Here is a 27,346-nt window from a genome sequence, read left to right as displayed (position 1 = left end):
AAGAGAGGGAAGGCAGAGGGGAGCTCCAAGCCTCACGCATGCCTGGGTGCACACAGCTTCCCTGCACACAACTCTGGAACCCCTCTGAGGCTTCCCCCGCTAGCAAGCACGGCAAGAGGAGCATGTTTTCATAAAGCAGCACCTGTGAACCAAACTCATCCCTTCACAGCTGTTCATTTTCAATTTTTCCAGCCCTTGCTTGCATGCTACCACTTCGAACCCAAAGTTTCTTTATAGACCCAAGTACGTTGTTGTTACCTTAAGATAAATGATGAAAGGTTGAAAACCTTGTGAATAACTGGAAACAAAGGTCCCAGATCTCACAGTTCTGGGTTTATTTTGTTTATTTTGCTTTGGTTTGTGTCAGCTTTCTAGAATACATGGCATTGGAAACACTGAATATTTCTCAGTCAGCGTGGGATTTTTAATTTATGTCTCTTCCTCTGGAAGTAGCACTCTTGCAGCAGGAGCGCTTCAGAGTAAATCATAAATATGTATTCACTGTGTATTCAGGTCAGCTGGAGTCGGATAGATTCCTCCTTGTGAGTGGTGGAAAGCCATCAAGGAAATGTGGTATCATGTCTGGAGGAAACAACCTTTTCTTTAATGAGGAAGGTTTACGTATGCTGATGACTCGAGACCTAGATTTGTCACAAGCCAGGTAACACCTTTCAAAAGTTCTTTCAGGATTTCATTGAGGAAATGCCATACTGAAGAATGATACATATGTGATATTTCTCTAGCAAAAGCAAGCTAACATATTCTGTGGTCCTCATACTAGCAAATGCTCCATTTTCACCACTGCCACCATGATAAATTCAATTGAAATTGAACTTTAATTGAATTAACCATTTAAATGTTGCTTTTTTTTTTTCCTTAAATAGGAAGTCTGGAAACTGATGCCACACTTTCAGTAGTTCATGCAAGCTTTTGTTTCCTAAATCCATAACATGATAAATGCTCTGCTTTTCTTACAGTCTGCTGTATTATGAGCCATTGCTGAAACAGGAGTATCTGCTGAAAGTATAATTCTTACATTTGTCGTCTCATAATTCTTTCATTTCTGAAGCTTGTTTTTTTTCTTATTGTGCACATTTGTTTCCAATAATTCACTGAGAAATTCCCATCAAGCTGTCACCAGCTATTGAAAGCCAAATATTTTAGTGCATTTACAGTTTACGGTGTATCTTTACAGCCTGCAAGGAGACATGTGATGAGTGAGACATGCTAAGCAAGCCACATTAAAAAAAAATTACACTAATATGAATTAAACTCCATCCCAATTGTGAGCATGCTAATAAATAGGCATTGTTTTCTATTTGTTCTGTATTTTAGCTGATATTCTTGTATTATTGCTTTGGAGAGACTGCATTTTCTCCAAGACTTTTTTTCACTGATCTCTTATAAACACCCTACTCCTTTCTTATGTTCTGTGGGAAACATTTTAACAGGCATTTTATCTACTTTTTACCTGTCAGCATTGGTATTGAAGATTTAAATAATGGTTTCATTGTAAAGACTCGTGGTCAGTAGAAAGGCCTAATATCTAACCATTGTAGTTTTTAGATCAGCACTTAGCAAAACCTCATTGATGTGTAATATTAAGGACCCTTGTAATTTGTAAGATTCCTCACAGCAAACTTTTTTCAGAGTTTGATAAAAACACACCCCAGTACTCAGCACTGATTCCTAGATGATTCTGAAATTAGAAGATTGTTTAACAAAGGATACTAAAAGTCTTGTAAGTTGCTTCATAATTTAACTAAATTTTGTTTTCCTTATTGCTCATGTTCAAAGAACCTTAATTTATTTATCTCTTTTCCATGATGGTCTGTAGCTGGATTTGCAAATATTGACCTCAAGGTGTTATATGGAGATAAATTACTTGTCTTAGGAAAACAAAGCTGAACACTCAATTTCTTGTATATATAGTTATGAAAAATAACAGTTATCAAGCAATAACTGTATGTTCTCTTCTGAACAGCAAGGCACACTGCAGTGGTATTGCTGGGAGCTGCTCCTTTGCCACCTAAAGTAATTATAGTGGGATTTTCTACATTTTACAGACTGATTTTCTCAACCACCTGCAAAGCACAACAGATCTGTCTTTGACATAGATGTGCCATGTTCTGCACAGGATTTGGGGAGAGGTTTCAATTTATGCCAGGAGTGATGAGAAGAACTATTTTTTTAAGGGTGCTGGACTCAGTAGTCACATTAAAATTCCCCTTTCCTTATGAGATCCCCTGAAGAGCACAGACAAGCAGCTGTGTCTGTCAGTGCTGCAAGGCACACTCAGCACCTGGGCATTGAAATCAAGTGGACTCTGCAATCCACTGCCATCACATCTGTGCCTTAAAGAATTTAATCCAGGAACAGTGTATCACCATCATGGTGATAGTGGTAGCTGAAACTGCACCGCATTAGTAAGAAGAGAATATTTTAGGTATCACAGCTGATCAATTCCCTTTCAATTCTGAATTACTAGAAGAACATCCTCACATTTGAGTGTTACTAGATTTACAGAAAACACTTTGCTTTTCCGTTTCAAAATATGCAGAGCCTTTGCAAAATATCTTTGGGATAAGAAGAGAGATATTTAAAATTATTTTTTATATGCTAGACATTGTTACCTATATTTTGGTGGGTTATTACTACATTAGTAAAATCTGAGATGTAAGAACAGCAATGCAAAGAAATCAGATGCCACAGAGACAAAGTCACCCGGGTTTATTTCCTTTGAATTATGTGGCCAATGTTGGAGTAAATCTGAGAAGGCAGAAAGACTTGCCAGCAGTGAAGCAAATCCATTACATTTGATATGTTGATCCATGAGGGTACCCAGTGCTCCTTTACAGCACAAGCAATATGTTATGTCTGGGACATGGAGGTGGATATAATCTATAGCAAAAGCAGCTCTATCTAGTAGCAAGAGAAACTGTGAGTCGCAGTGAGGACTAGAATTAATTGACTTGCAAGTCTGGCATTTTATTGGAGCTTTGTCTGCCCAGCATCTCTGCAGCCTCCACTCCCAGCAGATCTACCTGCAGAGCAAACCAGAACGAGATTTTTGATATAAAACTTCTTTTGCGCCATTTTATTTAACCGTGAGCCAGGCAGCACTAATGCAATAATAATTAGTACAGATAAAACACTCCAAAGCTGTGCAAAAGCTGTGCAAACATGAATTAATACTTGTAATATCCCTGCAAGTCCAGTAAGTAAATATCATTACAGCATGGCTCCCCCCACTCCAAGAGCACAGTGGAGCTATTTGTGAGCCTCAGCTGACGGGAGGGATTTCGCAGTTTGATACAAGTCCATTGTGCAGCTTTGGAGAAGCCAATTAACTGGGGGATGAAAGCACTGCTGTCCCTGGGTGGCTGGGGCTGGCTTCAGGGAAGCACATTTAAACGCTGTAATTTAGACAAATTTCCCAGGCTGACAAAATGGACAAAATGATCCCTGAAAGTGAAATGTGCTTTGTTCTCCTGTCCAGATTTTCTCTGGTTTATGCCAATGGAAAACTGGGATGCTTATTTTGAATTTAAGCATTTCAGCAAATTCGTAGCAAATTATGATCTACTTAGAGCACAGTTGCTTTCCTGCCACTAAAATCTGTACTCATGGGATACAGGGATAAAAATTTCACCCAGGATTATGTTTCTGATACTTGCAACACCATCTGCTGTGCAGACAAAAGCTGAAAACATAAATGACCAGCTTTGTTCAGCCTCTTAGGGCTGGCAAACTACCACACAGGCAAAATGAATTTTTGTCATACCACCTGTCTGTCTAGTTATATTCTAGAAGCTTTGGAAAGGAAATCATAAGATCTCCTAAAGATGGCTCTTAAATAGAGCTAGAAAACACAGGGCTAGTCAGTAGACAAACTCCAAGGCTCTCTGGTCCGCTGTGTAGGATGTTGTTTGAAAATAGATCTTTCTGGTAAGTGGCAAGATTTTTCCTGTTAGGTTTGTGCAGTTCTTCATGAGACTGGGATGTGGCAAGGGGGTGCCTGACCCCAGGAGCCAGCCTGTGCTGCTGCAGTACTCACTCAACGGGGGCCTCACGTGGAGCCTTCTCCAGGAGTTCCTCTTCAGCAACTCCAGCAACGTGGGACGCTACATTGCCCTGGAGGTTCCCCTGAAGGCTCGCTCCAGCTCCACCCGGCTTCGCTGGTGGCAGCCCTCCGAGAATGGGCATTTCTACAGCCCCTGGGTCATCGACCAGGTGAGCAATCCCTGTGGGTGTTGCTTCTTTTAACACAGTCTTAGACTGGATTCAGTCCTAATGTTTCCCTTTTTCTGGCATGTATCATTTCACTGGAGCAAGCAAAAATGCTTAGTAGAAAGATATTTAGAGCACAATTGCTGTTTGATGAACTCATGGTTTTAATGCACCATTTTCATGGACCACTGATTCCCCCATGAATTTCCTAGAATTTTAATTCTAGGAAAGTATTTTACATGTGTGTAGGGCCTCGGGTTCACATTGCAGGAGGCCTTACAACACAAAACGCAAGTCTGATTTCAAACTTCAAAAACCTTCATTTAAAATGTATCCAAATGTGTAATTGGCTTGGTATTATGTAATAGAAAAAGCCTGTAGAAAAATATCAATCTTGTGAATATCAATATCAATTTTATGAAAATAAAGTTTAATATTTGGGATTTTCTGCTATAGAGATTAATATATTACTTTGTATGATTTAGTATAAATCACAAATTATTTATCTCTAAAATTATTATGCTCTAAGTAGTGTCATTGGGTTGTCCAAGTACAATTTGCTTTAATATTTATTACTTTTTTTTAAGAAGTAAGTTCAGATTGTTAAGAGAAGCCTAACCAGCCATTTAAATGTTGTGGTTACAAAATTTTACTTCCCATCCCTATGTTTAGAAGTTAAAAACACTCATTTTTTTAAATATCTTCATTGAATGTAGTTATATTTGTTCAGAACAATCAGAAACTGAATTCAGAATAACAAATGAAAAATAATTGTACCTTGCTTGCTGTTGAAGAGTAAAACGATTATGTTTTAGTCAGTGACAAAATAGAGGCTATTTCCCCACTTCTATCAGCAGACACAATCTGATAGCAGTGCACCAGATAACAGAAGAGCAGAACAGTCACTGGGAAAGTGCAATAATTTTGTTTCTACTAACACTTTTTTTGCGAGCAGTTTTACTTCACTGAGATTGGAGCTCACCTCCCTGAATTTTACATTTGTACAGCTGAGCCAGTCTCTTTCCTTTACAGGAAAGAGATACTCCCCTTTCTCAAGGCCTAAATGCTCTACTCAGTGATGTTGTCAGTTTTGGACGAGCAGAATAAATACGCATAGTCTGGTACAGCTCTTCCTCCCTCAGGTTGCTACATCACTTGTATGCTTGCGAAGACTCCTAGACATTTCTCCTTTTCAAGAAAAGTTTCTTTCCTAATGTTTCAGATTCTTATAGGAGGAAACATCTCTGGCAACACAGTACTGGAAGATGATTTCACCACCCTGGACAGCAGGAAGTGGCTGCTGCACCCCGGCGGTACGAAGATGCCGGTGTGCGGCTCCGCGGGCGACGCGCTGGTGTTCATCGAGAAAGCCAGCACCCGCTACGTCGTCACCACCGACATCGTGGTCAATGAAGACTCTTTCTTGCAAATCGATTTTGCAGCTTCCTGCTCTGTCACAGATTCCTGTTATGGTAATGGCTTCTTAGTAATCCCTGCCATTCCTCTGCCTCTACTGCAGGGAAAGTTCACTTATTTTCTGGTTGCATTATTCATCGTAACAAGAAGTGAGAAACAAAAGAAAGCTGCATGTTTCTGTTAGAAATGGTAACATCAGCTTTTTTATTCCAGGCATCTGAAGCCTAAGATAAACTGAAGTAAATCATTCCCTGTGAGCATCTAAGTTGCAGTTCAATCAATCTCAGAAAAAGACTAACAGCTGCCTTACTCAAAAAATCCATTTAGTAGATAATGTCCACTGCTTGGGGTGGTGCTGTAATAATAAGCAGCTGGGTGTTCCAGCATATGTTTCTTGCTATGTGATTTTGCATTTTCAGTGTAGTCTCAGTTCTGATCTCACTTGTACCTATATATCTAAGAAATCATTTTTACCAGCACACGTCTGACACTTGCTAAAGCAGCATCAACTGCAAAAATTCATATTGTCCATATGAAATATGTGTAGACCTATATATTTCCATGTACAAATGTGTGCACACATACCATGCACGTGTGTATACATCTGTTTATGTATACATAATGATGCAATTTTTAATTACCGAGCTTCCTCTTTTCAAATGGTGTCTATTGAGTGCACACAGCTTTTATATGTGTATATACACATATATACATATATATATAAATGAATAAAAACATGTTCTCTACTCATCATATCAAATATATATCACATGGAAATTAAAAATTATGTGAATTTCAAGGCACATGAGAAATAGGTTTTTCTTAAAAACATGCTTTTTTAACGCTTGTTTTACACATCCTCTTAGAGTAGGGTTTCAAGGTATAGATGTTTTTAATGAGGACAAGGATACAATACAGTGCATCATGTGATATGTGTTAGTGAATGTGGGTTGCTGAATTTTCCTCTACAATTCTGTATAAAAATGGAAAAAGATTTTACATGAAGACCCAGATTTAGCTTCTCTGATTTTGCTAATCTGAAGCTGCTTACATGCTTCAAAATTTTTCTTTCTTTTGTTATTAAGAATACTGCAGTATCCTGAGATGATCTCAGCTAAGTTTAGATGCATTTTGGTGACTGAGCCATATACTGGCAAAGAAACAGATCCTTATTTTGTTGGGGGGGCTTTGTTTATTTTTTTGTCTATAACCCTTATCTTAACTTCGTATTAAATTAGGCAGGACACTACCTTATCATGCTTCCAGTCATGATGAGAAAAGCATTTCTTTTGGTGAGGGAAATTTAACACTAAAAACTCACTTACTCTTGTTTGTATCTACTTGTCCTTGCATTTCTATAGCACTGTCCTTTGTGCTGAAACATCAAGTAGGACTGATTGGGTGATTAAGGGTCATTCCCTGTGCATGAGGGTAGAAGAAATGGGTCTGTTAGTAATCAAAAGAAGATCACAGATTTATCACCCCTATCACTGCAATCACGCTCCATGTTTTATGCAGCCAGCTCAGCCAGAGTACCTGGCAGCTGGAACATTTACTTCAAGTACCAGCTCTGCACCTATTATTATTTACATTTTCATGGCTGCATGAAAGTTTGACTTGAAGTATTTAGTGAGCTTGACTAACCTTTAATTTTTGTAATAAAAGCTTATAAGCCGTAAACATCAAAACAGTGAAATTTCTGATTTTCACTGAGAAATGAATACATTAGTTTAATGTGGCTAGACTGTGTTTGAATGGAAACGAGCTCACTGACTAACAAACTCAAATTAAAATTGTGCTGAATAATTAAATGAGCTGGTCTGCAGGAAGGGTGGAAGGCTGACTAAGCCATCTTGTGACCCAGACAAAAGTTTGAATTTGAGTGTTGCTCTGCTTTACACAGCAATCACATCCAGCTGAATCTCACTCTTCAAGCCCAAAAAACAAAGTTTGGTGGTCATGGTGCTGCCATACCATTTTTTTGCATGCTGCAGCTACAGACATTGTCTTGACTTAATCCTGGCAACTTTATGTGGGCTCTCTCTTTTCATCTGTGGTGCCTTGAGTTAGGTGGCAGATGTGGAGATGTGTTGCAGACCCCAGCTGAGTTATACCTGCTCAGCAACATGTAACACACCCTCCTGCACTGCCATCAAGGGAGGTAGCTTTGTGCTTCTGACACAAGGGTTTGAAAAGTTCTGGGTGGTTATTTTGTCAGTTCAGACTTGTGATACTGTCTGGGGCTTGCACATTATTATAGGCCTATGGATATAAGTCTCTAAATCAAATAACTAACGACCTCTCCACCCTTAGCTATTGAATTGGAATATTCAGTGGACCTTGGGCTGACCTGGCACCCAATTTTGAAAGACTGTCTTCCCACTAATGTGGAATGCAACAAGTACCATCTCCAGAGGATTCTCATTTCAGACACTTTCAACAAGTGGACCCGGGTTACTTTGCCTCTGCCTCCCTATACCAGGTAACTCCCTCTGGATTTCTGCAGAATAAATCTAAAGACATAACTAGGTATTTATAATGTCATAATGCATTATGGAGTTTAAGTAATTGTAACATGCCCTTTTTGTTTGGTCCATGTAAATAGCAACAAATAAGTATTAGAAGCTCTATCCTATAGAAATTGCAAACACAGGTGGCAAGGGCAGCAGGCTCTCAGTGACTCCACAGCTTTGCTCCTCCTGCTGAGCCTTGACTCCTCACATAGACTTAGGCTGAGCTAACTGCTGGCTCAGAAGTATCAAAGCACAGGTAGAGCCTTGAGATTGTTGTCATGAAAGATGCCATCAAAGGCACATACAGGTTTGGAAACAGAGACCTTTTTATTTTAGCAATTGTACTGAAAATGCCTATACAGTTGCCACATGTTTTGACTTTAGTAATGAAAAATTCTGTGTTCTGTTACTAATCATTTGGGGCATCTGGACTCTTCCCTATCTTCTGTGCAGTTACATCAAGTAATAGCACTTTTTTAGGACTCCTTCCCAGCATTAATTTTCTGTGCTTCCTCTTTGGTGCAGCTTTGCTACATGTCATCTGTAAAAATCCATTACCCTGTCAGTTCTTTTATAAAGACTGTAAATTTGTGTTCAGAGTAGCCTTTCTGGGGTTGAATGGGAAAAATCAGGGCTAGGATTGATGTTCTAAACCAATTGAATTTGGACCTGAAAGGAAGCTACCACCTGAGATAAACTCAAGTTTATAAATAACTGTGATTTTAAGACTGAAGAGTTTCTTGAGCAGTATATGTCACAAGAAGTCTGATGCCCTACTGAGGCAAAAATTGTACTTCTGTTCAATCCCATAATTGTATTTTTTGGCTCAAGTAATACAATTTTCCAAAGTTATTAAGACAGGCATTCCATGAGAGAGGTTATTACAACCTTATCTCACAAGCAAGAGAGATGTTGAGCTTTAGGATAAGAGCAGTGTCGCTAGTAGGCCTTTTAGTCTAGATGCAATATAATTTTTATGCTGCTTTATTATTTCAAGCTCTGTAATAGCAGGTGAGTGTCTCCAGTTGTTTATGCCTGTATGTTTTAGGCACATGCAGGCTGTGTCATCAGTAGCTTGGCTGGTGCTCACCGCCCATGTCTGTGCAGCCTCTTAGGGCTCCTGTACTCCAGAGTGCTACCGCACCTCTGGCCTCAAAATGCAATGGACACTCACTTTTAACTTGGAGCTGACTTTAAAATGTAAATACAAATACAAAGCTTCCCACAGGAGCATCAGCTCCATGAATTGTTAGTGATGTGCCCAGCCAAAGCATGCAGTGTAAGACAGAGGTGCTTGTCTTTATTCTGAAAGGACTTCCTCACAATTTTTATGCTTATTTTTAAAATGCTGCTTGGTGAACAGCTGAGATGAGCACAGAGCAGTAGGTTTCTCTTTGGATAAACAAGTTATTTATTCAGCTCATGCAACATTTTCATAAAGAAATAATTCATGGGAGAATAATGACCTTATCATATGACATCCTTTTTTACACTGAATAGTTTTTGGGGGTTTTTTGGGTGGGGTTTTTTTTCTGGTGGGGTTTTTTGGTTTTTTGTGTGTGTGTTTATAATAATTTTGATTTCTCTTTGAGATTCAAAAGAAAACAGACTATGAAAAGTTCAATGCTGCCATCTAGTGCTGTACCACAAAACAGGGATTAGGTTGAATTCATAGTTCCAGAAATTCATCTACTCATGGCCCTTGACTCACAGTCTACAGCCCCATGAGCTGAATAACTATTTGGTGTCCCTGGTTGTTTTGGAAAGATTTTCATCATCTTTCTTGGGAGCTGAGACACTTAATTCACATATAGGGAGTTAAGCCCATTTTAATCAACAAAATGAATATAACTTACTGAGTAGAGCCAGGATCACGCTGCAGATAATTTCTTGACATTTTCAGCCAAGCCCTGGGTGGAGAGGAGGGAAGAAACTGCAGAGCCAGGGTCATGCTGCAAGCCCTGCATGGGCCTTCTCACCTGTCCCCAAACCCACTTCCTAGAACTGCTCTTAACCTAAGTGTGGTTGGGAAAATTCCTAGAGAAAAGGTCAGGTAAATTTGTTGCCTTGGACTTATTTACTGGCTCAGGATGAAACTTGGAGGCTTTGGATTATTCTGGCTTGATCCAGCTCCTAGCTATCCCTCAGGTTTGGATCTGTGCTGGGACATGGTTATGACTGGCCTGAGCTTCCAACTGGGAGCACCACCTTCTTCCTACCTCCCCCCCACTGCACCTTTGGCCTGCTTGCTTTGCTCTCACCAGTGATCCACTTCCTACCTCCCACACTCTCAGCTGATACCAAGCACCCATGCTTTGTTCTGTTCTCAAAATCTGGGCACCCTCTTCTTGGAGGGATGTTGTCATTGTCAGAAACCAGCCCTGGGTATCCAACAAATCTCCCAAGAGCAGGCTAACCTCAAGACTAACATTTCCTTTCAATCAAAATAAAGATTACCTCAGCTAGAAAATACAGAATTCTGGTTTTCTTTCTTTCCCAAGGTCTCAAGCTACTCGTTTCCGCTGGCACCAGCCTGCTCCCTTTGACAAGCAGCAAACGTGGGCAATCGATAACGTCTACATCGGGGACGGCTGCATAGACATGTGCAGTGGCCATGGGAAATGCACACAAGACAACTGTGTGTGAGTGCCCTGTGTTCCCTGTCCTGACCAAGGCTGTAGCATTTCAATCTCCCTCTGCAAATCTGATGAATTTTCAGGAAAAACTGTGATATAATTCTACAAAGGAAGGTGGATTTTGCTGTTAAAACTGAGCAGGGTACTGTGTCCGCTTGGGAATGGAAATAACAAGTGGAAAGGGAACTGCAGGGGTTGGCCCTGCCAGAGCTCTGACTGTCCATGCTCCATGGCCAAAGCAGACAGTCCTTTCCTCAGTGGCAGTGCATCACCTCTGCCCTTGCCTCAGCTGCATCAATTCCCCTCCCACCAGGTAGGGAGAGGGTACCCCTGGAATTTTCATAGCCCTCTAGGGACATACAGTCCTGGAGCAAGTGGATAGGAAAAAAACCATTCCTCCACATAAAAGTCACTTCATGTGAGTAGATGCACAATGACCTATCCTCTGCTTAGACTAAGGAAGTCCTTTATCCTCCATCTGTTGATTTTCCATATTGGTTTTATGGATGCTGCCAACTTTGTCCCTGAGCTTTTTGGAGTGGGTAATTCAATGGAGCTAATTACAATGATAATTAAACCAAAATAATGGTGTCTGTTTTATCACTTATATCAGCACAAGTTAGAAAGAGAATCACTTCTTCTTTTATATTGTTAATGTAAATTCAACCAATGCTCTCATTTCACATTTAAAAAAAAAGACACAAGCCCAAGCATACACCATAACATCTCTATTAATACAAATTAGCATTGGTTCTGAGCTTAATTTACTCCATTTGAGATGATTAGATATAACTGCAGAACAATTAAGGATTGACTCCTATTCCCAAGGGATTTCACACCATGTCCCTGTGCTCTTAACCTGGTGCAGATTGAAGAGAACCTGGGCTGGAGGTGGGACATATCCACTAAGCAGGACGTAAGGCCAAATTTTGCTTTTTGACTGGTGTTATCTTGATGGTCTGTTGACTCTGCTCCATGGTAGGGTTTGCCAGGAGAGGCAGACTGGCTTGATCCTCAAACTGTTTGCATAACAATCCACACAGAGTCCTGCAGAGCTAGCAAACAAAAACCCCCAGATTTGCCTGTCTTGGCAACAGAGAAATACCTTCCAGAAGGATGTATTGGTTTTTTTCCAGCCACAAATGGCAGCAGAAATGGGAGAATGGTTGTATAATTGCACTGTGACTGTATTTCTTAGAAATATATTTCACTGCAGAATAGACATATTATTGTGTTCTCCTCTATCCTGACAACACTGAGGTACCAAGACACAATATCCCTGGTGAAATCTCATTGTAGCAGAACACAGTTCCAAGCTGTTATCCAGTCTTTGACACATTATAAAAATGTTTTTCAGAGAAAAAAAAAAAAAAAAGGAGAACTATATAAAGATAAGAAAGCATCCATATACTAAAATTTTACAGAGACTTGAACCTTAACATTAGCAGGACATTTTTAGGCTTGGCACATTCTCTTGGTTTGTTTATCCAAGCACAATGTATTTCACTGCTTTTACTATGTTTGGGAATGGATCCTGTAATAGAACCTTGAATTATACACAATACCAAGCCTTCAAAAAAGTCATTTTTATTTCATATTAGCTACAAAACGCCAGATGTTTGAAACCCCCACACACCAGTTGTGCACGAGTAAATGATGCCCCTCTGCAGAATGAGATGGTACCTTAATAACATGCAGAGCCTTTGCCAGCTGATCTGTGCATTTGTTTTTCTCTTTGCAGCTGTGATGAGCACTGGGGTGGGCTGTACTGCGACGAGCCAGAGACCCCCCTTCCCACACAGCTGAAGGACAACTTCAACCGCTCCCCCTCGGCCCAGAACTGGCTGACCGTGAACGGGGGCAAGCTCAGCACCGTCTGCGGGGCTGTGGCCTCGGGGATGGCGCTGCACTTCAGCGGGGTGCGTGTCCAGCTCGCTGCATTTCACACTATAAGTGGGACTGATCTTAAAAGTTAAATAGCAAAGCATTTAAAAAATAACAGCATGACATATCAGGCATATAAAATATTTTTAAAAATTAAATCCTTAGCCTGGATGAAGGTCAAAGTCAAACAGGTCCTACAGACTAGGGTCAGCCAGAAACACTCCAGGAAAGCTGACACCATGCTGCTTGATATGCTGCAGCCAGGAGATTGAGATATAGTGTCTGTGGGTCCTGTAGAGCGGCCTTTGAAAGTGGAGCTGGTAGGTTAAAGAACAGTATAAATATGTAGACTTTGAATTTTCCTCTTAAGACTCTCCTCATAGCACTTTAAACTTGCTGTCATTATATTGCAAAGGTTTCATATTGTTGTCTCCAAGAGTTTCAAACCTCCTTGATGTTTCTCATAGGCAGCTCCTCCAAGCACTGATTCTTTTTCTCACAGCAGCCAACTGACTCCAATTCCCCTCAACCAACCAACCCACTATTTTATAACCCTCTTCTTCTTCTTGGCTACATCTGTGGCCTGTTAAAGTCCGGTCTGCTCCTAATCTTTAATAATTAGCCCAGCCGCAACTCTTTAGGGGGTAAGATTACTTTCTATACTGCCTTTACTTATATTCTATCCCCCTACAAAAACTTTCAGACCAGAGTTTGGTGTGGCTTCTAATCAGACCGCAGAGGTAAATTAATAACAAGCTATTTGTACTTGTGTGACTTGCACATGGTCCACGACAATACAGAGCCACAGAAACACAGAATGGGCTGGGTTGGAAGGGGCCATGGTGGGTAATCTGGTCCAGCCTCCCTGCCCAAGCAGGGCCACCCTTAAGCACATTGCATCCATGTGTAGCCTCATCTTTCAAATGCCCCACAGGTGGAGTTTTCAGAGTCAGCTCACAGTAAAATTTCCTAGGTTAGCTACATATGTAGGTGTATAACCCTGACTGCTGCTGAACTGTAGTTTGCTAACGTATAACCTCAGGATTATAAAAATGATGATTTAGTATTTTAGAAACACATACAATTTACGTCTGTAGATCTCTTCTGTCAAATTTATAAGTTCAAACTGACAAAAGTTTTCTTAAATAAACTAAAAAAAAATTACATTTCCACTTCATTACAGTAGGAATAAGTAGACACCCACTAACAGACTAAGCAATGTGAAATATATAAGGTATTGTGGAAAACACACATACTAAAGCTGCTTTACCATTTGATGGTTTGCGTAAGTTGAGTCATTAGGACATGATCAGTGATTCATTAATTCTGCATGGAAAACTTCATGATTTACAGCAGAGGTGTGGATTTCTGCAACTTTTGTATTCAGAAGAAAGGTGAATACCTGAATGTTGTAAAACTGAAGGTACAAGTAGCAACATACACAACAGAAATTTTAAGAATGAAACATGACTGACATTATGTCTTCAGGGAAAACATATATATACATATTGTTCTGTTGTAGCTTTAACTTTGAAATAATTAATAAAATTTTGTACAACCTTAAAATTTTTGCAGCATGAATCCACATTAATAGTGACTGCATAATCTAACACTTTTTATGAACATAAGTTTTGCCAGACAACACCAGCCAACATATTTTTTCTTTGCTTTTAAGGGCTGCAGCCGTATGTTAGTTACAGTGGATTTGAACCTCACCAGTGCAGAATTCATCCAGTTTTATTTCATGTATGGATGTCTGATAACTCCAAATAACCGCAACCAAGGAGTGCTGCTGGAGTATTCTGTGAATGGTGGAATCACCTGGAGCCTCTTAATGGAAATTTTCTATGATCAATTCAGCAAGCCTGGGTTTGTAGATACCTTATTTCTGCCTGTGTAGATTTCTCTGCTAAAGTCAGGTGGTCTTGAATGTTTCACCAGAACCTGTGAATATATTAGTGCTGTGGTTTGGTGTCAGGTTGGGATGTATGAGTTCAACTTGTACAGTCCTAGAGGTGTTTATTAATGGCCTTGGTGCATGTATTGAGAGCATCAGCATTTGTGCAGCTGCTAGGCCAGAAATACAAGAATACCTAGGAGCCTGTAGATTTGCAAGTGGTTGCAGGAAGAGAAATTAACAGCTGTAGTGATGTCCATCCTGTTCTTAAAGCTGCTAACATTTGCAATCTATTTCTTTATTGGCAAGATCAAAAATCACTCATTGATATAAGTTAGTTTCAAAATGGTGTGGCTAGGAGAAACTGCATTTCTGTAGTTATCCATCAAAAGGATGGATACACTCAAGCCCTACTTTCAGACGTTTGTGAAATTCAAATCATGCATATATGTGAGCTGACCATTTTCTCACTGACCAATTTAAAAGATTCACAGAAAATGGGGATGTGACAGACCCATTATTTGTTACTTTATTCAAGTACATCAAGAATAACTAGCACTTTAATTGGACATGAGATTTCAGTGTACTATTTTCTACTGTTGCAACAGAACAGATAAAACTGTACTGGAACATTGCTATCTGCTGAATGGCTCCAGCAATCTTTATTTCACTTGCACAGTCTCCTTCCTAACACTTCCCTGAATAAGAGCCTTATGGCCAAACCCTGCTGGTCCAGACGATCACATTCAGTCCCATAAGGACACCTGGAGCAAGTGAGGTTGTTCAAACCATGCCGCAGTTGGGTGCTGACCCTTTCCACCTCTCTCTGAGCCCCTGACATTGAGAGTGATCAGAAAGATTTTTGTTTCAGAAATATCTCCTAAAGGAATATAGGTTAGACTGGTCTTTTTCTTCTTTCCCAAATTCCACGTATTCCAGGAAACATCAGGAGTGGACTTGGTCAAAGCACCCAGCACAGAGCATAGCAAAGTGTCCTCCTCCCACAGCTTTCCTACAACTAATCCCCAGCTTTTATTCCAGCTTTGTGAACATCCTCCTTCCCTACGATGCCAAAACCATCGGGACCCGCTTCCGCTGGTGGCAGCCCAAGCACGACGGGCTGGACCAGAACGACTGGGCCATCGACAACGTGCTGATCTCGGGCTCGGCCGACCAGCGCACGGTGATGCTGGACACCTTCAGCAGCGCCCCGCTGCCGCAGCACGAGCGCGCCCCGGCCGACGCGGGGCCTGCCGGCAGCACCGCCTTCGACGTGGCCCTGCAGGACAAAACCACTGGTAAAACTCCAACCTGTGTCCCTGCTAGGGAGCAAGGAGCCAGTGCAGTGATGCGCAGGTTTGGCTGAGCCTCTGACTCTGTGTCACTGTGATGGCGACTGTTGAGCAGATTTCCCGGCTGTGGCTAAAATGAGGCCTAGCAGGGGTAGTGTAGGAGTTTGGGAGCAGTGGGAAGTTGTTGGATTTCTAAGGTGTTTGTGGCGGAGGCCAGTCATGCTATGCAGAGGATAAGTCTGATGTCCACAGTGCGGTTGTAAAGTACGGCTCGAGGGGCAGCAGTATTGGCTTCTGCCCGTCCACGTCATCAGCTGATTGGTAGGAAGGATGTGATTCCGACTCCTTCTCAGCCAATGAATAAGACAATTCCGTTGCTGTAGAGGCCCTGGCTTTTGATTTTTGCTTGCAAAAAGCAAAATGAAAATATGTAATGGAGGTTTTTTACTGCATGAATTTATTTAGAAGGCTTCCTTTCTATTTCCTTCCTATTTCCTTTATTTTAAAAGGAAAAAAGAGTAATTTAAAAGTGACAGGTAATTCTAAGCAACTTTCTTATCATGAGTGTCTGTTCCCTATTTACTAACTTTTTAAAATTTTCTTTAAGGAATTTAAGTTACATTTTACAACTAAATGTTGTTGTTATAGTGTAAGAGGTCTATTGTCATTACATTGCAAGGGTTCCATATTGCTAGAGTTTCGTACCTCCTTGATGTTTCTTGTAGGCAGCTCCTCCAAGCACTAACTCTTCCTTGTCCTCACAGTAGCCAACTGACTCCAGTTCTTCCCTCAGCCAACCAATCCATTCTTTTATAACACTCTTCTTATTGGCTACAGGTGTGGCCTGTTAAAATCAGGCCTGCTCCTAATCTTTAATAATTAACCCAGCTGCAACTCTTTAGGGGGTAAGATTACATTCTATACTACCTTTATTTGCCTATATTCTATTCCCCTACAACTAAATTTTGTAGAAGATGCATTTTTGTATGTTTATAAGGCTTAACAGCTACCAGTCTGTTAAGCACTTTGTGCAGACATGTAGGCAACACCCATTAAAAGGCTCTCCCAAAATGTTCAGTGCAATAGAAGTTCATATTTTAAGTAAGTCTCAGATCCTTACTTCTTTAATATTAAAAAATAATGCTGTAATGCTTGTCTAAGTGAGCAAGCTCATTAGTAAGCTTTCAACAAGTAAGCTGTAAGCTTACTTACTTACTTACTCAAGTAAAGAGTGCTTTCAGCAATAAATGTGATAGATGTAATACATATTTACATGGGAACAACGGGGTACCGACATTCTCAGGAGCAATATAAATAACTCTCATGTAGGCTGAAAAATAAAGCTGTGAATCACCTTTTGTGGTTAACACTACTCCCTGTTTAATTTATATTGTCACTGTATATTACTGACCTTGCCATTTATTTTCAAGTGAATGAACACTGGTTATTCCACGATGATTGCTCAATTGAGAGATTTTGTGATTCTCCTGACGGTGTCATGATCTGTGGGAGCCACGATGGCAGAGAGGTCTATGCAGTCACCCACGACCTGACTCCTACAGAAGGCTGGATTATGCAGTTCAAGGTAAAATCTGTCTGCAGTAAACTTATTCAAAACCACATTTTGTTCCAGGTCTAAGTAGATCTTTCAGGAGGAAGGATGCTGTATAGGCATACACAGGAGCAATTCCCTGCTGGGAAAAATGTTGTTATTAGGCCATCCTCATTTTTCTCACTTACTCTGTGTTGGTTTATACCACAGGCTTTTCTCAGAGGTGGCACATTCTTCTCTTCCAGCACTGCAGTTCTATGGACATTGTGTAATAAGGATATTGCACATCTACAAGGTGCCTATTTTGTTACACCTGCTGGTGAGGGAAAAGCAGTTCCACAGTAGTTCACTCTGCTCCTGGGTTGTCATGCACTCATATCAAACCTGCACCCAAACTGGCCGTCATACACCCATTTACCTAAACTAAGGAAATAACCGAGAAATATATGGAAATTTCAAGAACCCTTTGCACATCCATCCATAAACGTGGTCTCCCTAATCTGTGGCCTTCCCTGAAATATTCAAATCTCATGTTGTGTGGGAGGAGATATTAACTTTATTTGTTTTATGGCACTGGGGTCTAAGGCATGAGTGTCAACATCTGGAAATCCAGAAATGTGAACTATCTAGAAAAAAACAAAATGCACAATATGGTGTCTGTTCTCAGTCTTGAGAATATCAAAGAGATCTGCAGGTGACTGGTACCATACAGGCACTGTCGCTGCCATCATTTCAAGCAAAATTCTGCAGTCTGTTTTCAGGTTCAAACACATTTTTAAACTCCCCACCACAATTAATTCTTAATTACTGATGATCTCTTCTTTATTAGGTTTCTGTTGGATGTAAACCCTCAGAAAAACTTGCACAAAATCAGGTCCATGTGCAGTACTCCACTGACTTTGGTGTTAGCTGGAGTTACTTAGTACCTCAGTGCTTACCAGCTGATCCAAAATGTTCTGGGAGTGTCTCACAGCCATCTGTCTTCTTTCCCACAAAAGGATGGAAAAGAGTAACTTACACACTGCCTGAAAGCCTTCTGGGCAAGTAAGTATGAATTTGTTACTCATTTTGTCTTGGATTGAGTACCATCCTGGAAACACAACAGGACATCTGCCTATTCATTTTCTTTCTAGGAAATTGCAAATAGCAGTGTTCATGTTCATTACATTAGGGATACCTAAAAAAATCCATTTCAATAGGTACTTCCACTACTTGTGGAAGCTCAGAAGATAGTACAGTCATGATTATGTTGTGTTTAATCACCTTTTTTCAATTGAGCAAAGTTGGTTTATGCCTTTGTCTGGTTCTCTTCATTCCTTTATGTCTAGTCCCGTGAGGTTTCGGTTCTACCAGAAATACTCAGATATGCAATGGGCCATTGATAATTTCTATCTGGGGCCTGGCTGTTTGGAAAACTGTAGAGGTCATGGAGACTGCCTGAATGAGCAATGCATCTGTGATCCTGGGTATTCAGGTCCAAACTGCTACCTGACCCAGACACTGAAGGTAATTTTATTGCATGTTTTTTTAAAAGAAATAATTTTGGCATATGTTTGACTGGGAAGGAGAGAGAGGAGAGATTGATCTCACTGGAAATTTAGCTTTGATTCCTGTCAGCCTGAAGACAGTCAAATGAATTTTCAGCCCTTCCATCAGTTTTTTAACAAAACTATTACTGCATTATTCAATAATGGGTTTGTTGCTTTGAAAATAACAATTAGCCTGAAAAAGCTGTGATAAAGTTCATTGTTCATCTTTTAATCATCATTATAGGATGAAAATCACCCTTGCATATGTGGTTGTATTTGAACAAAATAGATTGTCTTTACTGTGAGGGAGCTTACTGAAGAAGGGAATAAAGGAAAATGACAGAAAATTAGAAAATTAATTTACATGGCTGTTTGGCTCTTACTCATGTTACCCAATAACAATCAAGTGGACTCTAGTTAGACATTGCTAATTTAAAAGTTAAAAATAACTAACTAACTTGTCAGTTGTCATGTAATTTGAATTATTATAACCTTCTGGTTTTCCTCTGAAATACTAATTACATGAACAAATATCATTGTCTGTTTGCAATTTTTAATTAGTAAGGTATCCATCATATTAAGGACACTTGGGATAAAATGGTAGCAATTTTAGGGAAGTTTTACTGATAACTCCTTAATGCCAGGGTCTCTGGTTTTGCTGAGGAAAGATATAGAGTATTTTTCCTCCCATGCATACAAGAGTCCCCTACTGTTCCCCTGTGCCATCAGAACCTTGCCACACAAACCCAACATGTTCATTCATTTGTACGTACCAGTTTTAATTTGCTGCATTACCTCCTGAGTATGTTAAAATCCAGCCCTAATGTATTTTCACATTTAGCCAATTCAGTTCAAGTGGCTAAATATTCAGCCAGAATTGATTATGCTCAGTCACCCTGAGAAAAAATTTAGTGTTCTTGAGCCCTTCAAACATGTTTAGGTCAGTTCCAGCTGTGGTTGTTAAAAAGACTTAAAATCTTACTTACCTGTGCTTCATGTTAAATTCCTTACTTACAGACCTTCCTGAAAGAGCGTTTTGACAATGAGGAAATTAAACCAGATTTGTGGATGTCCTTAGAAGGTGGAAATACCTGTACTGAGTGTGGAATTCTGGCAGAAGACACAACCCTGTACTTTGGAGGTGCAACTGTGAGGCAGGCTGTCACTCAGGATCTGGACCTGCGGGGGGCAAAGTAGGTCATGGTTCTGTGTCATTGTCACAGGGAGCTGTGTCATACCCTGGCAAAGCAGCCGGCAGCACGGCTGGTAGCTCAAGGAATTCCTGGGCCACCCCATGAGCAGCACCACCTGAGGCAGGCACTTGTAGCAGCCACAGGGCCTCCCTGGTGGTCAGTTGCTCTTGGGATATCTGCTGGTCACAGTGACCCCGAGATAAGTTAGAAAGTCTCTTTTCCCAGCCTGGAGGTTGAAGAAGGCGTCAGAGCTCTTCAGTTCTCAGTCTCAAGGTCATTTATTTTATCTTATCTTTAAAATTCTTTCTCCTGTCCTGCCTGAGGTCTGCTCAGCAGGACAGTCAGAGGCACTCTGCCTGCCCCCGGGGTGGTGTTATCTTTTTATACTCAAAACTATGTGTACAATACTTACAATTACTTACCAATACCTATCACCTATGTTAGACAGTGAGCCTCTACTCTAAATCAACCTAAAAGTGCCAACATCACAGCAGAAGATGGAGGCCAAGGAGAAGAAGGAGAAAGGCTGGACACACCCAGATTCCTCCATCTTGTCCCCTGAACCCCCATTCTAAAAATCCCAAAATTCTATTTTTCACCCTGTGATGAATTCACTATCATTCTACTTAAACTGTCATGGCTTGCAGATCTTCATATAAGGTTGGTCATTTGCTCCGTGGGTCATAATCAAAACCACAAGTGTCTTGGGCTCTGTGCCAGGGTTTCTGAGCCCTCTGGCAGGGGTCTTTGCAATTCAGGACAGCCAGAGGGATGTCCTGAATTCCAACGAGTTGCCTAAGATAAGAAATGCCTAGACATGATGACTGGACCTGAGAAGCCCCTCTTCTGCCTTCAGACTCTTGTTATCTCTCTGTAAAACAATAAGTCACTTTCACCTCCACCCTTACTATTAGAATGTTATCCAAAACCCCTATACCCTACATAAACCCCCATTTCTGTGCTGTTCAGCAGAAGAGCTGTCACTGTCACCCTTTGTAGAAGCTGCCAATAAAGACACCTCTGTGGAACCTCATACAGCCTTCTCCTCTCTCTCCTGTGTCTGCCAAGGCACTTAGCAAGCAAAGAGCTGAAATCACTAAGAGCTGAATTCACCAAAGAGCTGATCTCACTTGAGAGGCTGAGCTGCTTGCTAGGATTGCCTGTGGCTGGGAGCCTGCCTGAGGGACCTGGACAGGTGGACTTAGCAAGACTTTGCTATCCAGACACCTGTAGTCAGAGAGACCCTGAGAACCCTCACCATAACAAAATAGACTCTGAGATTATGATTCCCAGGGTGCTGGGGCTATGATTCTTAAGGTGCTGACGCTTTCAAATGAGTCATAGAGATCAAGGCTCACCCCAGCACAGTGGAAAGGGTCTGACAAGTCCAGGTGAAGCAGCAGATCCCTTTGTCCAGAAATTTCCTGGAATCAGCAACTTCTGTCCTGCAAAGAGGCACCAGTCCTGGAGGCATCACTCCTGGAGGCACCAGCTGTGTCTCTCACTGAGTTCAGAGCAGTTCTGCTGGTTGTTCTCTCCTGGGTGCCCATACAAGATCCATTCCATTTCTATGCTGTTGGAAAGGATGACTTATCCAGAGAGCAATGGAACTCTCTCAGTTTAGACAGGCTAAGGACATGACATAGACAACTTCATTTCTCTTGATCATACTGCTTTAATGAAGCCAAACACTCTGACTTCTTAAATTTTGCAATTTGCTGAATTACAGGAAGGAAGGGGCCTCAGGGAGTCTCTAGTCCAACCTCATGCTCAAGGCCAGGTAACATGGAATTCAGGGCAGTTTGCCCAGGACTTTGTCCCCTTGGATCTTTAAAAACCTGCAAGAACAGAGATCCTACTGTCTGTCTGTACTGGAACACTTTTACTAATGTTCAGTTACTCTCAGAGTGATTATTTTTTTTTTTTCCCTGTTAAATCCATTTGGAACTTCCTATTTTTTCAGTGTATGACCTCTGGCTCTGAACTCTGGTTCCAACCTAGCCTCCGTTTATCAACTTTTTTATGTCCTTCATTGATACAAGGGCACCTTAACACATGGTGAGCTCCCATTCCACCAGGAATCTCAGGGAACTCTAAGCAAAGCAGCTCCTATCTAGTCTGTCCCTGGCTGGTACATTTGCAATGGGTTACTCCCAGGGGCAGTTCTTAGTTGAATTCCATGAGGTTCCCATGAAAATTTTTCCATGAAAACCTTTGCAGTACTTGTGTATCAGTGTGATTTGCTTAAAAATGTTGGCATTTGGAGCAATTTCAGCATGTCTGTTAACAGAAAGCAATCTCTGTTCATGCAAGTCTAACAGATGTGGTCATATACATTTACTCTTAGGTTTCTACAGTACTGGGGGAGAATTGGGAGTGAAAATAACATGACAACATGCCACAGACCAACTTGCAGAAAGGAAGGAGTGCTGCTAGACTACTCCATTGATGGAGGCAAGTACATACTGTATTTACAGCTCAGCTTCAGTCTGGTTCTGTATCTACCCACCATGAATACCTGACAAGTTGTCAGAGATCCAAAATAAAAAGCTAATTCTTAATTGCAAAGCTATTTTGGTCCATGTAAAGATTTTTTCCCATCTAAAAGTTCCATCTATTGCTCAGAAGTTTTCCATAATCTTCCTGCCTTATTTCAGTAATCAGTGGCTTCCACCCAAGCTGATTATTCCTTTTTACAATTGCAAGATTACTCTTGGAGTGAGTAACACTTGCCAACTATCCTTAGAAGTTAAGCTCTATCAGAAGACCACAGCTATTACTTTTTATTTCCTATTATCTTTAATCCTTTAGAAAATTCTACCATATGTTTGGTTTTATCACTAAAGCTGCATCTTTTCATTCTAGGGATATCCTGGACTTTGCTCCACGAGATGGATTACCAAAAGTACATCTCAGTGAGGCACGACTACATCCTGCTCCCCGAGCGCGCCCTGACCAACACGACGCGCCTGCGCTGGTGGCAGCCCTTCACCCTCAGCAGCGGCATCGTGGTGCCCGGCCCCGAGCGGGCCCAGTGGGCTCTGGACAACATCCTCATTGGGGGAGCTGAGATCAACCCCAGCCAGCTGGTGGACACCTTTGATGATGGTAAAATAGGCTGCCGCAGCTCGTCTGTGGTCTGGCGTTATCTATTCTTGTCTTACCTGAGCCCTGTGAGCTTGCAAGCAGATTTTATTTTATTTTAACTCTGCACATTTTTCACTTTGTAGACTAATGCTGTTTATATGCTATTCTTCATGCTATTCATAGAAGTGTGTAAATATATATATATATATGTGTATGTGTACATATATATGTGTGTGTGTGTGTGTGTGTGTATGCACACAATATGTATATTCTGATGTATATGTGTGCACATGTCTGCACACATAAAAAAATTTCTTTCATTCCAACTAATTTCATTTAAATTTCTGGTATTATGCTCTTATCTCATCATATTTTTTTTTAAAAGTACTGTTATTTAAATGCTATAATTACCTCTCTGGCGATGAATGTCTTTATTATGTCTCTCTCTTTGTAGCTTACTGTGTGTCATTACAGATAGCATAAATGCAGTGTCCATATCACTAAAGTACTCTGTCAAGTGATTCTGTGGATTCATTTCTAAGCCTTGATGTTTACCAAGACAATGTAGTAATTTTATTTAACTCATCTTAATAGAAGGCACCTCTCATGAAGAAAATTGGAGCTTTTACCCTAATGCAGTCAGAACTGCAGGGTTCTGTGGAAATCCATCATTCCATCTCTACTGGCCAAATAAGAAAAAGGATAAAACACACAACATCCTGTCCTCCAGGGAGCTCATTATACAGCCAGGATACATGATGCAGTTTAAAGTAAGAAATGTTCTCTCTCTCCAAAGTAAAGAACACAATGAAAATTCATCTAATGTGTCTCCAGAAATTATTGTTCTTCCAACTAGGATGCTCAATTGGATGAATAATTAATAGTGACTTTTTACTAGAAATTAAAGGAAAATATGAAGTGTAGGTAATGAGAACCAGAAGGGCTGCATGAATGTAAAATGTCAAAATATTCTGACTGTCTGTAAGCTGTTGGGGTTAGTCAGAGGAATTAGAAGTCTAATACCTTTTTCCTGAAATGATTGGATCATCAGATACAGTAGGAATTATTTTCTAAGGTGAGAATAGATGCCATGCAGAATAAGTTATTTTCCCCTAATTTGTGAAGGAACAGAAAAAGTAAGGGAGAAGGCTGGAGAAGAGCATCATATGGAAAATGGAAGTGTGTTCAAGTAGAGGTGCTCCTTCTACTTCCTTATGTCATGGCAAATTACCTAAACCATCAGAGAAACATTTCTGAGTACTTTAATTTGATTTAAGGTAGAATTCCACCCAGGGCCAAAGGCAACAAGTAGTTGTTTTCCAGAAATGTTCTTGGCCATTCCCCAAGTACCCTGTCTTAAACTAGGAACTAACATGAAAGTAGGGTTATCAAAATACTAATCCATTTTCTTATTATGGTTTTTTTCTTGCTCTTCTGTTTAACAAGATAGTTACAGAATTTACCATCTTCCACTGCTCAATATTTTCACCTTTTCTCAATGTCACTGCCTATTTCATATTTACTGTCTAATATAATCCCTAAAGCACTGCTTCCCCACTCAGCATGCCAAAAAAATTATATATGAGAGGAATCTCTGAAGTTTTTTACTACTGAATGTCAAGACTGCCTCCAAGATGCTTATTTTACCCAGCCTATCATCTTTTTCCTCTATTTTAAGACCAAAATTAGGATAACCCATCAGCATTTAATAGTTTATATTACTAAACTCTTACTGCAGAGTTTTTCTTTCCTGACCTTCTCCCCATTTTTCTTCACTGCTCACAGCAAAGATTTTATTTCTAAACTAAGAACTCAGCTGTAGCATGGCTTCTGTTTGGTTTTGAAATTTAGCAATGTAATGTACACTGGGTAGTGTAATCTTTCCACTGTAATATGGAACAAATATGTCTATTGTTTTAAATATTCAGAATAATTCTGTTTCTAAATTGGACTGATTTAAAGTTTATATCCACATGTTTATCATTATTAATTTTAAATTTCATAGATGCTTCACTTTTGGAAATGCCAAGGAACTACCATATATTTTGTTTCAGAAGAAATGTTTGTTTAGATATTTAATTTGGACTTTAGAAACGAAATGTTAGGATTCTGTTAGGAAATAACAGTAGCAAGGAAGTAAAATTCTTTAAGTAAAAACAGTATCTGAAGTACTGTGTCTTTTGTTTTCCATCCACTTTTGATGGATTTTACCCAAGTTGACAATCCCTCATACACCTAATAAAGAAACAAAAAAGGAGAACATAACTTGATTATATATCACTTTAAATGCCTACCTGACTTGTTATAGCAGCTGATTTTATTTGTCCTATAGATCGTGGTTGGCTGTGAGGCAAATTCTTGTGGGGACCTCCACTCAGTGATGCTGGAGTATACAAAGGATGCCAGGTAAATGACAGCAGAATACACAGACCTGAAAAAAAAATAGTATGACATTAAAAATGTAGAGAGCTTCTATTTATTAAAGCTTTGCTTTGCTATTCATGTTGTTACATGAATTATTGTAATATGCTTCGCTATTCATGTTGTAACAGAATCTGAACAAAGCCCATGTGCAAGCACTGGGATTTGTCTACATAACTCCCATAAATTCTCTTTATATTTTATCCCAGATGTTGACAGGTTCATGGTGTTGAGCTTGTAGTTACAATCATGTTCCTGTTAAAAATGTGCTCCCAGGAAAACACATTTGCAGGAAATTATTTAGTAGGATACAGGACCAAGCTGTCATGAATTGGGAGTTACTGAACTCCAAATTGGTCTTTAACTAGCTAACAATAGCACTGCCTCATGAGCTGTAGAATAGCAGCATGTTACAATTTGTGAAAATGAAGGTATATTCTGTGCTCAAAAACCTGTGGGTGAAAATGTAGCAAATTCTATTGGGACCCTTATGAACACTGTAAGAAAGAGACTAAGGAGCTGCCTCCTAAATAAATCCTGTCAGGCAGCCCAGAGCAGCTGTATGTACCACACTGCTGGGAGTACCACCACCAAGGGCTCCACAACACTCAGACATCCCCCTGGCTGCACCTGTGCTTTGACCTCTCACCTCTTGTTTATTTGTGGCTCCAGAGCATGGAAACTATTGCTGACAATCTCTTGTTTCTTTAGTAAGACAGGCAATGTCATGACCCTTAGAAAGAATCTGTTTTCCTTTCATTATTTTTTCAGTTGTTCTAAAACATTTTTCTCTTTTTTGTTTTTGCTTCCTACAGGACAGACTCATGGCAACTTGTCCAGACACACTGCCTTCCTTCCTCATCTAATAGCATTGGCTGCTCCCCATTTCAATTCCATGAAGCTACCATCTATAACTCTGTTAACAGCTCCATGTGGAGAAGAATAACTATCCAGCTGCCTGACCATGTCTCATCCAGGTAGGTTCACCAAAGGTCAGCTCACTGTGGACCTATAAAACAACAGCTGCCTTGCTGGCATGGCTTACTAGGAACAATTGGTGAATTAAAAATTATTCCTTATTGTGGATTTAGATTTGATACTTTAGTAATTGTGGCATTCACATTCTCTGAAAAATCCCTTTGCCCAGGATTTTTCTCCTGGGAAGCTGAGGAGCTTCAGAGAAAAGGAAAACAATTCTTATCTCATTTGCTTCTCCTGTGTTGTTCTCATGTGGAATGTGTTTGGAGATTGTTTACCCACAGGTGATTGTTTCATTGGATTCTGGTGTGAGTTGTTCTGACTCTTTGGCAAATCAGGGCCAAACTGTGTTGAGACTCTGGAAAGAGTCACAAGTTTTCATTATTCTCTTTTTAGCATTAAGTATCCTTTCTGTATTCTTTGGTATAGTTTAGTAAAGTATTCTTTAACATAATATAGTATTATAAAGTAATAAATTAGCCTTCTGAGAACATGGAGTCAGATTCATCATTCCTTCCTACCACAAAGGTCCCTGCAAATACAATAATTAATGTTCTTCAAGAAGATTTTTGTTAATAGAAGTCACTACTGCCAATGATGTAGCAGGATGGGTCTTTCCAGTTATTGAAGTCACAGCCCCCTCATGTGACATTTTTGGTTACATTTGCTGCTGGTGTATTAGAACATCACTGTACAGATGTGTTTAATTGCTATGCAT

At 40.2% G+C, this 27,346-nt stretch overlaps 1 protein-coding gene across 2 annotated transcripts in view; it reads left to right on the top strand.

The window, feature by feature from the left end:
* Nucleotides 1-27,346, top strand: part of RELN (reelin) — a 286,045-nt gene that overhangs the window by 245,699 nt on the left and 13,000 nt on the right. For both annotated transcript variants that reach the window (XM_054280910.1, XM_054280902.1), the window contains exons 43-59: nucleotides 514-661; nucleotides 3,975-4,233; nucleotides 5,453-5,702; nucleotides 7,960-8,128; nucleotides 10,661-10,801; nucleotides 12,537-12,714; nucleotides 14,355-14,548; nucleotides 15,618-15,874; nucleotides 17,299-17,453; nucleotides 18,250-18,464; nucleotides 18,749-18,926; nucleotides 19,967-20,142; nucleotides 22,490-22,596; nucleotides 23,008-23,250; nucleotides 23,824-23,999; nucleotides 25,562-25,635; nucleotides 26,466-26,627. In XM_054280910.1, coding sequence (XP_054136885.1) covers nucleotides 514-661; nucleotides 3,975-4,233; nucleotides 5,453-5,702; nucleotides 7,960-8,128; nucleotides 10,661-10,801; nucleotides 12,537-12,714; nucleotides 14,355-14,548; nucleotides 15,618-15,874; nucleotides 17,299-17,453; nucleotides 18,250-18,464; nucleotides 18,749-18,926; nucleotides 19,967-20,142; nucleotides 22,490-22,596; nucleotides 23,008-23,250; nucleotides 23,824-23,999; nucleotides 25,562-25,635; nucleotides 26,466-26,627 — 3,082 coding nt within the window. The remainder of the gene's footprint in view (nucleotides 1-513; nucleotides 662-3,974; nucleotides 4,234-5,452; nucleotides 5,703-7,959; nucleotides 8,129-10,660; nucleotides 10,802-12,536; nucleotides 12,715-14,354; nucleotides 14,549-15,617; nucleotides 15,875-17,298; nucleotides 17,454-18,249; nucleotides 18,465-18,748; nucleotides 18,927-19,966; nucleotides 20,143-22,489; nucleotides 22,597-23,007; nucleotides 23,251-23,823; nucleotides 24,000-25,561; nucleotides 25,636-26,465; nucleotides 26,628-27,346) is intronic.

The sequence above is a fragment of the Melozone crissalis genome, unplaced genomic scaffold, assembly GCF_028551555.1.
Source record: "Melozone crissalis strain CALT ecotype California unplaced genomic scaffold, PUWL_Pcris_2 ptg000004l_1, whole genome shotgun sequence".
In the NCBI taxonomy this organism is placed as follows: domain Eukaryota; kingdom Metazoa; phylum Chordata; class Aves; order Passeriformes; family Passerellidae; genus Melozone; species Melozone crissalis.
This window is presented reverse-complemented; position numbering and strand designations above follow the sequence as displayed.